Genomic DNA, 19,289 nt, shown 5'->3' on the forward strand with positions numbered 1-19,289 from the left:
TGGATACCATTTGCTTGGAGTGTCAATTTCCACCTTTTCACTTTGAGTCTATGCTTGTCCTTGTAGCTGAGATGTGTTTCTTGGAGACAGCATACGGTTGGGTTTAGTTTTTTGAACCAATCTGCTACTCTGTGCCTTTTTATTGGTGAGTTCAGTCTGTTTACATTTAGGGTGATTATTGATATGTGAGCATTTCCTGTCATTCTGTCTTTAGTTTCTGGTAAGACTGTGTCTCCATTGTTTCTTTGCCTTTTTGTTGTTTTTTATTATTTCTGTGTGGTGGTACTCTATTATGTTTCCCTCTGTTTTTTCTTTTATTACAGTATATATTTCAGTTCTGGATTTTCTTTTTTGAGTGGTTACCCTTAAGTTTATGTAAAAGAAAGTTTCATATTTAGAGTATTCTATTTTCTTCAGCAAGCTTACTTTCTCCATTCCCATATTCTGGTTCAGATATTTACTCTCCCCCTTTTTATGTTTTGGTTGCCAGAAATTGTCCCTGTTGATGGTGGTCGAATAGCCTCCTTTAGTATTTCTTGTAGTGCAGGTCATGTATTAGAAAATTCCCTCAGCTTCTGTATGTATGGAAAGGTCTTTATTCGTTTTTCATATCTAAAGGATATCTTTGCTGGGTATATTATTCTTGGTTCATAATTTCTGTCTTTCAATAGTTTGAATATTTGGTTTCACTCCCTCCTGGCTTGTAGAGTTTCTGCTGAAAAGTCTGATGATAATCTAATGGGATTTCCTGTGTAGGTTACTGTCTTCTTTCCCTAGCTGCCTTGAGGATTCTTTCTTTGTTGTTGATTTTAGACAGCAATGTGCCTGAGAGAAGGTCTGTTGGGTTTAAGGTAATTAGGTGTTCTATTTGCTTCGTGGATACGAGGATCCAGTTCTGTCCACAAGTTTGGGAAGTTCTCATTGACATTTGTTTGAATATATTCTCTGTTCCCTTCTCTCTTTCTTCTCCTTCTTGTATGACATTTATTCTTATGTTGGTCTTCCTGATGGAGTCAGAAAGTTCTTGTAGAGTTCTTTCATTTCTTTTAAGTCTCAAGTCTCTTTCTTCTTCCATCTGTGTAATTTCCAGGTTTCTATCTTTGATGGCACTGATTCTTTCTTCATCTGGTGAAATCTACTACCTAAGCTGGCTATTTCATTCTTAATTTCTTCTATTGAGTTCTTAATCTCCAGAAATTCTCTTTGATTCTTTTTAAAAATTTCAATCTCTTTCGTAATATGTTTATGTTGTTCTTTAGTTGTGTTTCTAAGTTAATTAAACTGCGTTTCTGTGTTTTCTTCCATCTCGTGGAGTTTTTTCAGAACTGCAATCTTGAATTCTCTGTCATTTAAGTCACATATTTCCAAATCTTTAAGTTCGTTTTTTGGAGACTTTTCACTTTCTTTCTGAGGTGTCTTATTTCCTTGGTTTTTCCTGGCAATTAATGATTTATTATTTCTCTTCCTAGACATCTACAAGAGTGTGTTCTGCTACAGGTTGATAGGAAGAAGTCTTTCTTTTGTTTTCCAGTACATGGTGGTAGAATTTTTAAATTATTCTCCAATTGCAACCTTTTTATGTGTCTCAACTGTAGTGTTATGTTTTTTCTGTACTATTCCAGCTTCTCACACAATGTGGGGATTCCCTGGGAGACGGTATTCTCCTTTGTTAATAGTTCACCTGGGTCACAGGGCACCGTGTCCCATTGGGTATGCGGAGAGCTTTTGAAGTTCCAAAGCTCTTCCTGAACCAGATTCTGAGCCCATATATTTCAGCAGTTCTGTTTACTTCTGCAGGGAGTCGTCCAGGTATTGGGACCAGGGGTGGTGTGAGTTGTGAAAGGTGGTCCAGAGCAATGGATGCGACCAGCACCACAGCCCGTTCTGCTTGCACAGCTCCCTCCCCTTTGCCAGAACTAGTTGGGGTGCAAATCTGTGTCTGTGGTCCACAGTTCTCAGAAGAGCACATATTTTGTTCTTTTGATTGACACTGCTACTGTTCGGCTTCTAACACCGGGCATGTGGGTGTGAGTCGAGCTCTGGGAGGGTGAGGAGGGGGCGGCTAGTCTCAGTGCCTAAGGCTTCCCTTCTCTGTTCCACAGTGAGGGTTTAAACCACTGTTTTCAACCTTCTTCCTTCAGTCTTTGCTCCGAGATCTCTGCTGTGAGCGTTGGGTTCAGCTGTGTTTTATGCTGTCCCCTCAGCCCTGTGGGCCATAAGCAGAGCCCCAGCAGTCCGAGTTCTTCCCTCTCCTGTAGCTGTGGTTTTTCTGGGATGCAATGAGCTCGGAGCACTGAGGTAGGTCTGCGTTCTGCGCCCGTGAGGCTCCCTCTATTCACTTCTCTTTTCACTCCTTCCCCGTTTTCACGATTTATCCACCTTTAGGTGAATTCAGTATTAGGCCTCTTCGTCTTGCCTGTCTGCTGTGCAGGGATTCTTTTTTGGAGTTATAGTTGTTTGATTAATTGTAAATTCTAGGGGAGATTCACATAGGCTCACCTCACGCCGCCATTTTGATGACGTCTAAGTGAGACTCCAGAATACCTTATTGTACTATAATCAGTTCTCATTTAAATGTATTAGACTAACTTGCTCATTGGAGTTTGGTTCACACAGAATAAGTAAAAAGTGATACTAAATAGTTAATTTCAAAATATAGAAAGAAAACAAAGAGCAAGACTAAAGAAAATAGAAAGAAAGGAATAATGATGAATTTTTAAAAATTAAAATAAAGAATAGGATGAATGCAACAAAAAGCTGAATCTTGGGAAATGTCTATTAAAATAATTTGGCAAAATTTATTAAGAAAAAATGAAGTACAAACAACAATATTAGGAATGAGGAAAATGTGAAAAATGAAGGAGGGTCAATGATAGAGGTAAAACATTTTTAAAACAAGCTTTGTCATTTGCATATAAGAAAATTAGAAATTAAAAAGAAAAGCTAAATAATAATGTATCGATAGTTAAATCTAAATAAATTAAATGTGCAGAAGTATATCTAGATGATAATATTGATGTTTTAAATATTTTAAACAATATTAAGTATACTTTGAATATAAAGATATACTAAAAGTGTGAAAAATGTGCTAAAACTACAGAAAAGACATGCACCAGAATTCTAGACTGAGACCAGAACTTATACTGATTTCAAGGCATAGAGAGTCTTGTAGAAGGTGAGTAGTGCAAATCTAGACTCCAGGTCTGTGAGTTGGAGCATTCAGGTTTGGGTAGGTTTTTGTTTTCTTCAGCTAAACTAGGAACGATCTTCCTTTCCTGTTCTCTGAACTGCTAAACAGTTTTGTAGAGCTTTTTGCATGGGGTTGTATGTCAAGGTATCAGTTCAACTTCTGGCCAAGTCCTATCTTTTGTCTTCTGTATGTTACTTTCTAAAAAGCTTTATTCAGGTATTGTAATTGATACACAATAAGTTTCCCTGTGCCCCTTTGTTATCCTTCACTCCTATTCCTCCTTACCTGAGTGCCCTTCCCATCCCTTCCCCCAAGTAAAACCTAATTTGATTTCTGTTCCTATAGATTAAGTTGGATTTTATAATTTTATATAAATACAATCAAACAGAATGAACAATTTGGGGGGGGATGTGTGTGGCTTCTATCACTTAGCATAATTTTTTGATATTCATCCATGGTGTGATGTGTATCAATACTTCCTTTTTATTGTTGAGTATGATTCCATTGTATGGATATATTATTGTTTGTTTATCTATTAAACTGTTTATGTGCATTTGTGTTGTTTCTGGTTTGGAGCTATTATATGTAGAGCTGCTAACAACATTCGTGTACAAGGATTTGCATGAACATATATTATTCTTTTGAGTAAATACCTGGGAGTGGAATGACTTGATTACATGGTAGATGTATATTTAACTTTTTAAGAAACTATCAAACAGGTTTCCAAAGTGGTTGTACCATATTACATTCTTATTAGCAGTCTATGAGAGTTTCAGTTTCTTCCTATCCTTGGTTTCCTCAGTCTTTTTAAATTTTAGCCATTTAAAAAGGTGTTGTACCAGTATTTTACAGAGATTTTAATTAGTATTTGCCTAATGATAAATAATATTGGACAGTTTTACACGTGTTTATTTGTCATCCAGTTATCTTCTTCAGTGAAATATGTGTTCATGCTTTTTACTTATTGTTAAGATTGAATTGTTTTTTTTATTGTTAAATATTAAGAGCTCTTTAAATATTCTGTATAAAAATCTTTTATTAGATATAAACTTAAGTATTTTCTCCCACTCTGCAACTTGTCTTTCCATTCTCTTTACAGTATTTTTTGAAGAGTAAAAGGTTTTAATTTTAATTAAGTCCAATGTATCAATTTGTTCTTTTATGGAGTATGCTATTGATGTTGTAATAAGAAATCTTAGCCTAATCCAATGTCACAAAGATTTTCTCCTGTTTTGTTTTCCAGAAGTTTTGCAATTTAAAATTTTACATTTAATGGCCATATTACCCAAAGCCATATACAGATTTAATGCAATCCCCATTAAAATCCCAATGGCATTTTTTAAAGAAATAGAACAAAAAATCATCAGATTTGTTTGGAACCACAAAAGACCCCGAACAGCCAAAGCAATATTTAAAAAAAAGAACAATACTGGAGGTATCACACTCCCTGATTTTTCCTTGTACTACAGGGCTACAATAATCAAAACAGCTTGGTATTGGCGGAAAAACAGACACATAGACCAATGGAATAGAATTGAGAACCCAGAAATAAAACCACATAAATATGGACAGATAATTTTTGACAAAGAAGCTAAAAACATACAATGGAAGAAAGACAGCCTCTTCAATAAATGGTGCTGGCAGAATTGGATAGCTACATGCAAAAGAATGAAACTGGACTGCTATCTGTCACCATGTACCAAAATTAATTCAAAATGGATCAAAGACTTAAGCATAAGACCTGACACAATAAACTGCATTGAAGAAAACATAGGTACTAAACTTATGGACCTTGGGTTCAAAGAGCATTTTATGAATTTGACTCCAAAGGCAATGGAAGTAAAAACTAAAATAAACAAATGGGATTATATGAAACTGAAAAGCTTCTGCACAGCAAAAGAAACTATTGACAAAATAATGAGGCAACCAACTGAATGGGGGAAGATTTTCGCAAACAGTTCCTCTGATAAGGGGCTAATATCCAAAATATACAAGGAACTCATGAAACTCAACAACAAAAAAACAAACAACCCAATTGAAAAATGGACAGAGGACCTGAAGAGACATTTCTCCAAAGAGGATATACAAATGGCAAATAGACATATGAAAAAATGCTCAACATCGCTAATCATCAGAGAAATGCAAATGAAAACCACAATGAGATATCACCTCACCCCAGTCAGAATGGCTTTCATCAACAAAACAAATAGTAACAAGTGTTGGAGAGGCTGTGGAGAAAAAGGAACTCTCATACACTGTTGGTGGGAATGCAGACTGGTGCAGCCGCTATGGAAGGCAGTGTGGAGGTTCCTCAAGAAATTACGAATAGAATTACCATATGACCCAGCAATCGCTCTCCTGGGTATCTACCCCAAAAATATAAAAGCATTTCTCTATAGAGACACGTGTACGCCAATGTTCATTGCAGCTTTGTTTACGGTGGCCAAGACATGGAAACAACCAAAATGTCCTTCGATAGATGAATGGATAAAGAAGTTGTGGTACATATACACAATGGAATACTATTCAGCGTTAAGGAGAGATGATATAGGAACATTTGTGACAACATGGATGGATCTCGAGAGAATAATGCTAAGTGAAACAAGTCAGACAGAAAAAGCAGAGAACCCTATGATTTCACTGATATGTGGTATATAGACCAAAAATAACAAGACAAACAAATGAGAAACAAAAACTCATAGACACAGACAATAATTTAGTGGTTACCAGAGGGTAAGGGGGTGGGGGGTGGGTGATGAGGGTAAAGGGGATCAAATATATGGTGATGGAAGGAGAACTGACTCTGGGTGGTGAACACACAATGGGATTTATAGACGATGTAATACAGAATTGTACACCTGAAATCTATGTAACTTTACTAACAATTGTCACCCCAATAAAATTAATTAAAATAAAAAAAAAGAAAAAGAAAAAAAAAATTTTACATTTAGGAGTATGGCCATTTGAGTTAGTTTTTACATAAAGTGCAAAGAATGAATTAAATTTCATTTTTTGGCATATGGTTATCCAATTGTTCCCACACCATTTTTTTTCCAAAAGACTATTCTTTCTCCACTGAATTTCCTTTGAATCTTGTTTAAAATCAGCTGCTCATATATGTGTGGGTCTATTTCTAAACTCTCCATTCTGTTCTATTGATCTATTTATCTATCTTTACACCAATACCATACTGTTTTGATTAGTGTAGCTTTATAATAAGTTTTGATATCAGGTAGTGTTAATCTTCCAAATTTGTTTGCCTTTTTCAATGTTTTTGTGAAATTATTCTAGATCCTTTATATTTACATATAAAATTTAAAATTAGTTTGTCAATTTACACACACACACACACACACACACACACACACACACACACACACCCTACTGGGGATTTGAGTAGGATTGCATTAATTTAAAGATCAATTTGTGGAGGATTGACTTATCAACAATAATGAGTTTTTTGACCTATGATCATGGCATATCTCACGACTTATTTAGGTCTTCTTTAATTTCTTTAAGTAGCTGTAATTTTAAGTGTTTAAGTGTAATTTTAAGTGTAATTTTAAGTGTAATCTTAAGTGTTGTAATTTTCAATGTATAGTTTTTTCACATCTTTTGTGAGATTTATCTCTAAGTATTCATATTGTATGATACTATAATAAATGATATTTTTTTCTAAATTTTTAATTTCTGTTTATACCTTTTCAGTATATAGAAATGTACTAGACATTCTGTTTTCCTTATAGATCTTGTACCCTGCAATCTTGCTAAACTCATTATTAACTCTAGTAGTGTTTTGTAGCTGCCATAGGATTTTCTTAATGCACAGTTTTTGTATCTTCAAATAATGACAGTTTTACTTTTTTTCTCTAATCAGATATCTTTTATTTATTTTCCTTTCCTTATTGCAGTGTCTAAAATCTCTCATACAAGATTAAATACAAGTACTGAGAGAAGATATCATTGTCTTGTTGCTTATTTTAGGGAGAAAACATTCAGTTTTTCACCATGACAAATACTATGATTTTAATGTTTCTACCATTTTATTACTGCCATGATTGTTTTCCTATGCCACAGAAAAATAATTTTGGAAGATATAGCAGCACTAAAGTAAGACATACTGATTACACTAGATATTAATATTCTTGGTATCAATATTCAAATATCTAATTATAATTTTCAAAATAAGAGGTGGTTAGAGTTAACATTTTGTATTAATACAAAAAATTGGCTCAAGCAGTACAACTGCATTGGAAATCTCTTTTTTGGCAATGTTGTAGGCTTCAGGGTATATAAAGTATGTTTTCTATATAAGTTTATATTTTACATATCTATGAGGCGTGATAAAAAAATATGGTGAATGCTGCTGCTGAGTACCATCCAATGAAAGGCAGAGATCTTTAATACAGGAAGCAGTGTGTTGAACCTTATTAATAGTGTGTGACAAGTTTCAACTTGTTCAGTGCAGTCAGTTGGGTGTGAGCTACAGTTGAAAGAAGGTGTGTTTTAAAGTGCGCCATAAATCATCCTCTGTCATGACAATGCTCCCTGTCCCACATCACTCTGGTATACGGCAATTTCTGTCAAATAAAAACATTACAGTGTGTCCTCATCCACCTTATTCACTGAATCTGGCACTGTCCAACTTCTCGTTCTTCCCTAAAGTCAAAATAACTATGAAAGATAAATGTTTTGAATTGATTCAGGACATTGAGGAAACCATGACGGCACGACTAAAGACAGTCACAAAAGAAGACTTCCAGAACTGCTTCAGAAAGTGGCAAGAATGATGGGATAAGTGTGTTTGAAGAGGGAATAATATTTTGAGGGGGATTAATGACAATGTGTCTTTTACTGTAATAACTTTTTTTTAATTTAAATATTCAACATATTCTTTGATCACACCTTGCATTTATTCACTATTTTTTGTGATTATAGTAATTTCACATGTGCTGGAGAAATCACCTTCTTACGTATTGTTAATTTCTTCTCTGTAGTATTTCATGACCACAATTTTTATAAATATGGTTTGTATTATTATAAAAGTAATATATATTTATTATAAAAAGTTTTGCAAAGTCAGAAAAATGCAAAGAAAATGAAAATTGCTTCCAAATCCATATCCTACTGAAATATTTTTAACATTTTGTTGTACATCCTTCATAATTATATACATTTATACATAATTATGTATATGGAAACATACATATATACATATACATTTTTTGAGAATTTTTGTGAGTTTATTTGAGCTCAAACTGATGAAATATGCCAGTGAGCAAGACATCAAATGCTCCCTACGTGTATACTATTTTTGTTTCTTTATTATTTTATTAATTTAAAAAAATTAAATTAAAGTTAAATTACATTCATTATTATATTAATTTCAGGTGTACAGCATAGTGGTTAGACATTTATATAACTTACAAAGTGATCCTCCTTGTACATACTTTTTAATTTGGTGGTGTACTGTACAGTAAGTCCTCACATATGGTTGTTAATAGGTTCTGTGACTTTAAGTGGAACAATGTATAATGAAACCAATTTTACCAAAGGCTAATTGATATAAAGAAGAATTAAGTTGCTATGACATTTCATCAGTGTTAAACAAAACAGCATTATTCGAGGACCTGCTGTGTGAAGACTTCATATATTAATTTCTGCTTCTAGTTATGATGAAGTAGCTTGTATCACACAAACCTGTTTTGAACTACTTTAAAAATTAAGAAAAGGCTGAAATAGCTGTTTGAAGGTATGGGGGAGCAACCAAAAAATCAAGTATTTAGGGGACCAGATTGAAGTACAGAGAGGGAAAAGTTAAGAAACACAAAGAAAAGAGAATGAAGGTCTAACACACATGTAATACGAGCCCCAGTAAGAGAGAAGAGAGAGAATGGGACAGAACAAAAACTTAAGAAGATAATGCTGAAAATTTTCCAAAATTGAAGTAAAACAATCAAGTCACAGATTTTAGAAGCTCTAAAATTCAAACCTGGATAAGTGGAAAGAAAATCACCCCAAGCCATCATAGTATAGCTTCTGAAAGACAAAATAAATAAATAAATAAATAAATAAATAAATAAATAAATAAATAAATAAATAAAATAAAATAAAAAACCAAGAAAACCAAAAAAACACAATTAAAGAACAATTACAGAAAAATAGGCAAATTACCTTCAAAAGAGCTATAGACAGTAAGACAGAGAACTGCTTTTCCAATAAATACAGTGGAAACAAAAACAGAAAGGAAAATCATTAGAACTGTTGAAATAAAATAATTGAAAATCTAGAATTTCATAGCCAACAACATATGAAACATCTTTCATATATGAAGGGGAAATAAAGAAATTTCAGGCCAAAAAAAAAAACAACAACAGTAAAAGTTTATCACCTGAAGAACAGCAGTTAAAATATAAGGGAATTCTTTAATTATAAGGAAAAGGAATCAGGAAGACCAGAAATACAGTTTGTAGGTACATATAAAAGCATATTGACTATTTCAAACAACAATAGTAATGTTCTTTAGGGTTTAAAGTACATACAGATTTAGAATACATGTTAACAGTAACACAAAAGGAATAAATTGAGTTTAAGTGTGCTTGCAATGTTAGGAAAGTTGTAAAAGTAATAATTTAGGCTAGACATTGAAAAGTCAAGGCTACATATTGTCATGTCTACACAGGATACCTCTAAAAAACAATAAAAGCATGTAGAAATAATAAGTTAATGAAATAAATGAAGCTGTATATTAAAAAAAAATCAAATTTTAATCCAAAGGAATGTAAGAAAGGAGAAAAGGGATAGAAATGAGATAGAAGAAGTAGGAAACAAAGGATAATATATTATGTATATCCTATTATCTATAAATTCATTATATTTATTATGAGCCAAATACTCAAAGTCAAAGATAAATAATTGTCAGACTGGATTAGAAAACTTTTATAATGCTTATATGGAACATATTTGAAACATAAAAACACAGGAAAGGTGTAAAGTAAAAGGATTTAACAAAAGGTATTCCATGATAATACTAAGAGAAATACAATTGGTATACCTGTAATAATATCAAACAAAGGAGACTACATACAGCAAGAAGTAGTAATCCAGTTAAAGAAAGATGTTTTATAATGATAAAAGAGTCCATTCCACAGAAAAATATAACAATCTTAAGTTTGTGTGCACCTAATAAAACCGCATCAAATTATGTAGTAAAGCCTACCGAATTAAAAGTATAATTAGAGAATCCACAAACTTTAACTGTCATTTTTAACACCTCTCTCAGTAACTGATAAAACAATCAGATAAAAATATTAAAAGAAAGATTTAAGCAACACAATAATAAATTTGACTGGTTGACAAAATGTAGAGTTTTGCACCTAACAAACGTAGAACACACATTATTTTCAAGAATACATGAAATATTTGGACAAATAACTATATACTAGGCAATGTTTCAACAAATGTGAATGAATTGAGGTCAAATTGAGTATGCTTTCTGTCCATAGTGTAATTAAGCTAGAAATCAATAATTGAAAAGCTAAAAAATTTCCAAATATTTGAAAATCAAGCAACTATGTCATTTATATGTATATATACATATGCATACACATATGTGCATTATATGTTATATACAATCATTTTTATTTCACTTAACATTAGATGATGTTTTTTCACATATTTTTCTTCATGTATATAGCTTAAGACTTTCCTGTCATTTTCTTCATACAAAGCATGAAACTGCAGGGAAGCCACAATTATGTAGATTCCAATTTAAAGAGAGGATTGAGTGGGTAAAGGAAAACGGTTGTATTTCTGCCCCCAGAGCCAAAGATGGGCTACTTCCAGTTTTTTTCTCAGTATTTCAGTCCCTCTTATCCAAAAATGCATCATAAAGGACCCAAAATGCACTTTATTCAGACTTTTGCCTGCCCTTGTGGAAGGGATATTTATTAGAGGGAAGCAGGATAGAATCCTGTGTTTTAATTTGCTGACTTTTCCAAAGGGAGGGTGGAGAAAGAAAATAGGAATTAGAGAGAAATAATATTTAGTGTATTTCATCCAGTCCTCAAAGGTGAGGTGCTCAGTCAGTTCCGCTTTAGACAGGAGGAACTGGAAGCTCAGTGAGGTAGTGACATAGGAGACCAGGTTGGCCCTTGCCTGCTCTGCCTCACTTGGCAACAGCGCTGCGAATGCTGGGTAATTCTTCTTAGGGGCAGAATCCAGACTGTGGGTTGAACAACTTGAAACATTTTATGAAACACAAGGCTTTCAGAAGCAGTTCGTCTTTGTTAATAAAGTCATTAATTATATATATATTTTTTAGAAACACTATTATTTGTTACTAACAATCTTGTAATTTTTTGAAGACCAGAGTATTAGAAAATGGGTGATTTGCATTTTAAAATTGCATTCACTTTCCCCTTCTGTATAACAATGTAGTATGAATGTAATTTGAAATTTAAAATTTAAAATAACAATGTAGTATGAATGTAATTTGAAATTTAAAATTACATTAGCCAATTAGGGGTATGGTGTTTACAAAATGGAGTGGGACCGTCAACTGCATTGTTCTCATTTTAAAATACACTCTAGCTTTGATTTCCTTAAATTTAATTCTTAACAGGAGAGCTTTTTATTAATTCAAAGGGAGTGAGGTTACACTACTGTAAGGAAGAAAATAATTCCGTAACTTTATTTATTTATTTATTTTTATTTATTTATTTTTAGTTAAAATTTATTGGGGTGACAAAGGCTAGCAAAATTACATAGGTTTCAAGTGTACAATTCTGTAATGCATCATCTATGGTATACATCACATTGTTGTTCACCTGTGAGAATCAGTTCTCCTTCCATCACCATATATTTGACCCGGTCTACTGTCCTATACCACCCCGCTCCCCATCATAATGTTTTCAAGGCTCATCCAAGCTGTAGCACGGATCACTATTTCATTCATTTTTATAGCTATGTAATATTCCATTGTACAAATATACCACATTTTGTTCATCCATTCATCAATTGATAGACATTTGGATTGTTTCCACTTTTTTTCTTTTAGTTTCAGGTGTACAAAACAATGCAATAGTTAGACATTTCACCCCTCACAAAGTGGAAACCCCTCTCCCCCAATCTACTGCCCCTCTGACATCGTAAATGTCTATTACAATTCCAGTGACTCTATTCCCTATGCTATACTCCATATCCTGTATATATGTATATGTATATATACATATATAGATATTAAATTATATATATATATATATATATAATTATAGTTCACATGCAGCATTATTCAGCTTCAGCTTTAGGTGTAGAGTGCAGTGGTTAAGCATCTACACAGTCTATGAGTGGTCTCCCTAATAATACATGTGCCCATCTGACACCCTACAAAATCTTTACAACATTATTGATTATATTCCCCAAACTGAAATAATTTTTGAGTAATGTCCTCTGTTCCACCGCTGTTTCACTTGTAGTTGGAATGGAGGGGGCCACAGTCAGATCAGCGGAGCAGTTGCTGCTGCACCATCTCTAAGCTTCCCCGCCCTCCTGCGGGATCCACAGAAGAGAGAGTTGTCGCCCTCCTGGAGTCTGAGGGCCAACACTCAGCGGGCTGGCGCCGGGGCCTCTCCAGCAACCTGCATCCTCCTCTCCCGACCGCTCCAGAAAAGGCAGACCCTTTCCCAGCCAAGTGAGGTCGAGATTGTTGTTGAGCTTGCTGTTACCCAGGGCGCAGAGCACCTAGGGGGACCGACGCTTGCTTGCCATTGCAGAATTCAGGGGATGATCCGGGTCACCCAAGGGTGTCCTAAAACAGGGGAGATGGGTGTTTTTCCTATAGAAAGTAAAGGCTCTTCTATCTAGCACTTCGTTTAATGTATTCAACTGGTTAGAATAAGATTTCAACAGGTAGCAGAGCGATCGATCACATGGGGCAGGTTTGGGACGCCGCGCCATCCCCCGGCCCCCGCCCCATCTTGCACCTCTCCCTAAAGTTGCAAGTCGATGAGCCTAATCTGTGCTTTCTATTCGGCTTTCCAGCCACCGGAGTCCGTGGCGACAGTGGGCTAAAAGGGCGGTCAGGAACGCGTCTCCCCAGGCCAGAGAAAGGCTTCGAGCGCCACTGCGAGCGCCCAGCAAGTCCGTGCTGACGCTGACTTAGGAACCTCAGAGCCTCGCAGAGTGGCGGTGGAGCAAGCGGAATCGCTCACCGGCTACCCTCGCGGAGATGCACAACGCGTCGTACTCGGAACTGGGGCTCTTCAACACATCGCGCCCCGACCCTGCGCTGGGATGCGCCAACGAGTGGAGCCCTCTGCCGCCGCCGCTGGCAGTGGCCGTGCCAGTAGTCTACGCGGTGATCTGCACCGTAGGACTGGCGGGCAACTCTGCCGTACTGTACGTGCTGCTGCGGGCGCCGGGCAAGAAGACTGTCACCAACCTGTTTATTCTCAACCTGGCCATCGCTGACGAGCTCTTCACTCTCGTGCTGCCCATTAATATCGCGGACTTCCTGCTGCGGCAGTGGCCCTTCGGGGAGATCATGTGCAAGCTCATCGTGGCCATCGACCAGTACAACACCTTCTCCAGCCTCTACTTCCTTACGGTCATGAGCGCCGACCGCTACCTCGTGGTGCTAGCCACTGCACAGTCGCGCCGGGTGACCGGCCGCACGTACGGCGCCGCCCGCGCCGTGAGCCTGGCCGTATGGGGGCTTGTGACGCTCGTCGTGCTGCCCTTCGCGGTCTTCGCCGGGCTGGACGACGAGCAGGGCCGGCGCCAGTGCGTATTGGTCTTCCCGCAGCCCGAGGCCTTCTGGTGGCGGGCGAGCCGTCTCTACACGCTTGTGCTCGGCTTTGCCATCCCGGTGTCCACCATCTGCGTCCTCTATATCGCCCTGCTTTGCCGGCTGCGCACCATACGCCTCGATAGTCACGCCAAGGCTCTGGACCGCGCTAAGAAGCGAGTGACTTTTTTGGTGGTTGTGATCCTGGCCGTGTGCCTCCTCTGCTGGACGCCTTACCACCTGAGCACCGTGGTGGCGCTCACCACCGACCTCCCACAGACGCCGCTGGTCGTAGCGGTCTCCTACTTCATCACCAGCCTGAGCTATGCCAATAGCTGCCTCAACCCTTTCCTATTCGCTTTCCTGGACGATAGCTTCCGCAGAAGTCTTCGCCAGATGCTAGCGTGCCGCGCTGCTGCCTGAAGCCCCGGCGCATCCCGTTCCGCCCATCCCGGCACCGCCAGCCCTACGGCGCTCGGGGTTCTGTCCTTGACCTACAATGTTTCAGACGCTCCAGCTTCAAAACTTGTTAGAGATGCAGATTCTAGGCCTCCGCCTCAGACCTAGTGAATCTGACGCTCTGTGGCTGCACCCTAACTTTGAATTTGCCAGGCCTTCGGGGTGATAGACGAGCACTCGGACTGTGAGGACCATTGCGGCTGAGAACACACACTGACTGCTTCCTAATGCCAAAGGGTACCGAGGTGACCCTGAACTTGACATGGAAGGGGAGTAAGGGGAGAGGAGGAAGGCAGAACTGCTGGAAACCCCCTTGCCGTCCCCTATTTCCCTCCCCCCCAAGCCGTGCACAACCCCGGTTCTATGTGGACACCTCCACGCTATTACGGGGTGAAGCCCGAGGATGCAGTGGTTGCCCCCCGGAGTCAGCTCCGCGCTTGCCTCTGTACTTTGCTTCGGTTTTCAGCAGAGACTGACTGTGTTTTGCTCAAGCTGGGAAACAGCCGGCCAGGTCCCCTAGTCCTTCTCCGAGAGCTCTAACAGATGCAGAAGAGGGTCAAGGTTCGTGCGTTCCTGGCCCACTCCTCCCAGGTGCGAAAGGATTGCTGACGAGAGAGGGAGGGAAGTAGGAGGGAGGGTGTGTGTGTGTGTGTGTGTGTGTGTGTGTGTGTAGCAGAGGCATCGGTGGAGGGGTCTGGAGCTTGGCTGTGACTACCTACAGTAGTGAAAAGGCTAGTGATAATTTTCCCTTCGTGTTCCAGCCCCTTTCTTTGCATTTCCCCTTCTTATCCCTGCAGTTACCTGAAAAACGCTCCAAGTCCCCGGCTCTGGGGGACTCAGCTCGCTTCCCTCGAGAAAGGCCAGGAGACAGTTTCCCAGGCGCGCGATTGTGGCGTCCCCCTGCGGAGCCAGATGCCCAGCGCGGAGCATACTAAAATAGATCACTGTTTTTGCAGTTGAGCGCGCTAGCTAACCTGCTCTTTACACTACCTGCTTACTAGTCATCGCTTCTTTCTATCCTCACTCCACTTTGCTGTCGGGACCTCTCCGTACGTCTTGAACAAGTTCATTGCAATTCTTTGTGTATTGTTTTCCAGGACTGAGAACTTTATGAATACATATGTCCTAACCTCACACATTTCTGTGAGGAGAAAATGAGATTAAAGAGAAATGTGTATTCATTCTTTCATTCCCTTTCTCCTGGTATTCTTCATCCCTTTCACTTTAAGGAGAGCCAGGAAGCTGAAATGACTATCGCCCTCCTATTTCTCTCTCCTGGATTTCTTTCCATAGGGAGCTAAATATGGATTATGTATGTCTTATTCCGTAGTCCCAGGCAGCCCTTGGTAGTCGAGTGAACATAATACTTCCTTCTGGAATCACAAGGGAAACCGGCAGCACCATGGTTTGTTTGTTTGTTTGTTTATTTCACTTATGGGAAATGAAAGTTGATGAAGAGAGGACTGACACCTGGGTTTGCCCAACCATCTGCAGTTTAAGACAGATGTGAGAGCAGAGCTTTAACTAGACCATGGTCATTGATTAAAGTTTTTTTAAATGGTACTCTTTCTTTGAGATGTATTCCAAACAGGAATGGAAATTTCTAAAAGTATTTGTTTCCTATGACTCGGTGTTAAGTGTGAGTGAGAGTGTTAGTGTCACTAGCAAGTTTTGTTTACTTAATTTGATGGGCATCAATCAATTGCTTAATTATTTAGGTTCAAAATACCTTTTTAAAAATATGTGGAAGGGAAAAACTATCACTTGGGTGGGAGAATGCAAACCCCATTTCTGATTTGGGTGAATAAGAATTGCTTCTTTAGCCTCAAAGTTATTAGGAACAATGAGACAATTGATAGTTATCAGTTTAGAAAATGTAAATTTAGAAACCTCCTTAAATTGGGTGATTGATAATAGTTGATAAAAGTTGTTCAAAACACAGTTTTTTCATCTCCAAAGCATTTTGAATGATGGACATCACGGCATTTGAACAGTCCTCGGCTAGTGGGCCTCAGAGGCCTCTTGGAATTCACTGCAGTATCTTCAAATTTCTTGGAAATATTTTATTGATTTTCTTTATGACTCAAAAATTATTTTATGACTCCTCAGTAATTCTTAAAAATTAAAGCTTTAATTTTAGAGTAACTGTTGTATTATATAGGGTGATGAACAAAGAGTAAAGTGGCCACAAACAGAACCAGGTGCAATCATCTGGATTTGAAATTCCACCTGTCCTTATAAAATCAGTAACTGTACTTTGACATTCTTTGGACAAAGATGGGGAAAACAGAGTGATGATCCATGTGTCCACTGCGTCATCCCTACCACAGATCAACCTGGAACTGCCTAGGAATTTTTCGATAGGACTGCTGGGAAAACACACGAACTGACATTGCTGTGTTGTCTACAGAAAGCATAAGGATTGGCATCCTAGTGTGGCACATGTTTGATTAAATTGGACTCAGTAGTTCAGTTTCACCCTGGCTTTCTAAATCATTGGATAAACTGTTGTGTCATTATTTCTGGGTTGTTGCCTTCATATTAGCATGGAAAAGTCCAGATTGTATGTCTCAGACTTCCTTTTTATATCTTAGGTCCTAAGTAGAATAAATATGCAATAGCTATGTAAAAGTAGAATGTCTTTTGATCATTGTATTGCAAAGGTTTTAACACTGTGTTGAATTCCTGCAGTCTTTATGTATGTGTTGAACTACTGCAGTCTTTATGTAAACTGTGTTATTTAAAAATGTCTATTTGGTTTTAGTAAAGTTATGCAATGTATGTGTTTAGAATTTCTCTTGAGCATGCAAAAACACTGCTAGTCCACATTGAGAGAAGCTCAGTTTAAAATGAGAGCTGAAACATTCTGTGTGATAAGTGAATATTCTATTGCCTGAGAACATGGAATCCATAATTCAATCACTTTAGTGTATATACAGTATTAATTTTTTTATAATAAATAGTGTCTTATGGAAAAGTTATCTAATGGTTAATCAGTGAATAAATAGAAGTATTTGACAGGACAAAATTAAGAATGAAATTTCTCCCTTTATTATGCTTGATTGTGAAAATTATGTATAACTGCTGTTTAGCACAAAAACTCTAGAACATATGCTGGGCAGAAAAAGGATGATATAATCTGTTATCATATAATCACAAACCTCATTTCCTGAATATTTGAGCAGCTTACGTGGAGGTTGAGAAGGGAAGAGATTGCTTATTAGCATACGCATTACTGTTCTAGCTAACAGTAACCACAGAAGTGGCACAAATATATGCGAGGTAGAGGCTCTAATCAGAAAAGCCCACATGCTTAGTAAAAACTCTCCTTCCCTCAGCAGCATGCTGGGAAAACTACAACGAACAGTATCCCACCATGGATAGCAATCACCTCTGACTATTCATGTTAAATAATAGACTGGAGAATGTTTCACATAATGGAATTATATTAGGGCAGATTTGGGTCTGGCATTTTGGTCCCCACTATATATACAGAGTGTTGACTGGACAAATAGTTTTCCAGGTAGTTCACCAAAAGAGGGTTGATTTGGGAAAAGAAAAAAGCAAAACCATCACAGTAGTGTGAGAACATGCTCCTGTGGCTGGCCACCCACGTGCAAAAAGTAACTGTCCTCCCAAGATGGCCCCCCCATATATATATCCCTCCCCCAGGAAGTCGGGACTAGAGGAACAGGAAGCTCAGCTCCATCCATAAACCTCCCAGTTCTTGGGTTAGTTTTCTTAAATTGCCAGTTCACTTTTATCAAGAGAAAGGGAGATACAAGGAAATGGATTGATTTGGCCAGGCCCACAAAGACCCATCACAACCAATCAGAGCCATCTGTTTCCTCTTCTAGGAATCATCTCATCCTATTCCAACAGAGGTGAAATTGGTTGCAATGTATAATTTGGAATTATTAGATCATAGAAAACATTGATATCTTTGAAATATTTAATGGATCAAGCAGTACATACCATACCTATTTATTATTTTTAAAAATAAAACTTTAGTTCTAACTCAGTCTTGAAAGTGTATGGTGTTGTTAAAGTTTATATGAGAAGAAAAAATCCTTGACCAGGGGTGATTGCACTCTGATTAAATACAAAAATACCAGTACATTGTAATCTACATGCTTTATGCATATGGAGTTGTGCTCCAGGGCATACAGTTTATGTAGAATAGAGTGTTAATGGCACCTCTGTTTCTATAGAACAGAGTTTTGCAATGGATAATATTGTCCTTGAATTTAGAACAAGAGATATTTTTTTTTTAAAAAAATACCATATCTCATAAGGTTACAAGACTACGTATCACATAAATTAACAGAAAAAAAGATGAAAAAGGAAAGACATCTCTTAGAACTGCATGCTTCCCACAAGTCAGAACAGGCTTTCTCTTTTGACAAATACCTACTGGCAGTGAGAGTAGATTACATTGCCCACAAAGGCCTCAAATGCCATTCTGCACTCAGACCAGAGGCTCCAGTGGATCAAGGCTCACATCTCTCTGTGAAATCTGGATTATCTGACAGACATTGTGTGACCAGTAGAGGCATCCTGAGGCTGAGTCAGTGACCACACTAACTAGATCAGTGTACACCACGGAAAGAGTGAGTGGAATTCAGTGTCAAATTGTGTATGGTCAGCAATGTAACAGAGATGGTTAGTGTTCCCAAAGATAGGGACTTAGGATTTATGGCTATTAAATAGTAAATGACAAAATACATATTGTAAGTGGTTCATCCATTTGACAAATTCGTTTACTTTAAACAGCAGTGAATTATCAGAAGACTATTCAGTACAGGCTATATGAATGAAGCAATCACATTAGAAAGATATTTACACTCAGTAAGT

At 37.7% G+C, this 19,289-nt stretch overlaps 1 protein-coding gene across 1 annotated transcript; it reads left to right on the plus strand.

Moving 5' to 3' along the window:
* Positions 1-13,205: 13,205 nt before the first annotated feature.
* NPBWR1 (neuropeptides B and W receptor 1) lies at positions 13,206-14,399 on the plus strand (the record flags this gene model as incomplete). Its single annotated transcript, XM_081070783.1, has 1 exon — positions 13,206-14,399. Exon 1 carries the CDS (start codon positions 13,419-13,421, stop codon positions 14,397-14,399), a length of 981 nt encoding a protein of 326 aa, XP_080926909.1. The 5' UTR covers positions 13,206-13,418.
* Positions 14,400-19,289: the final 4,890 nt, after the last annotated feature.

This window comes from Rhinolophus hipposideros (assembly GCF_964194185.1).
Source record: "Rhinolophus hipposideros genome assembly, chromosome: 13".
Classification (NCBI taxonomy): Eukaryota; Metazoa; Chordata; class Mammalia; order Chiroptera; family Rhinolophidae; genus Rhinolophus; species Rhinolophus hipposideros.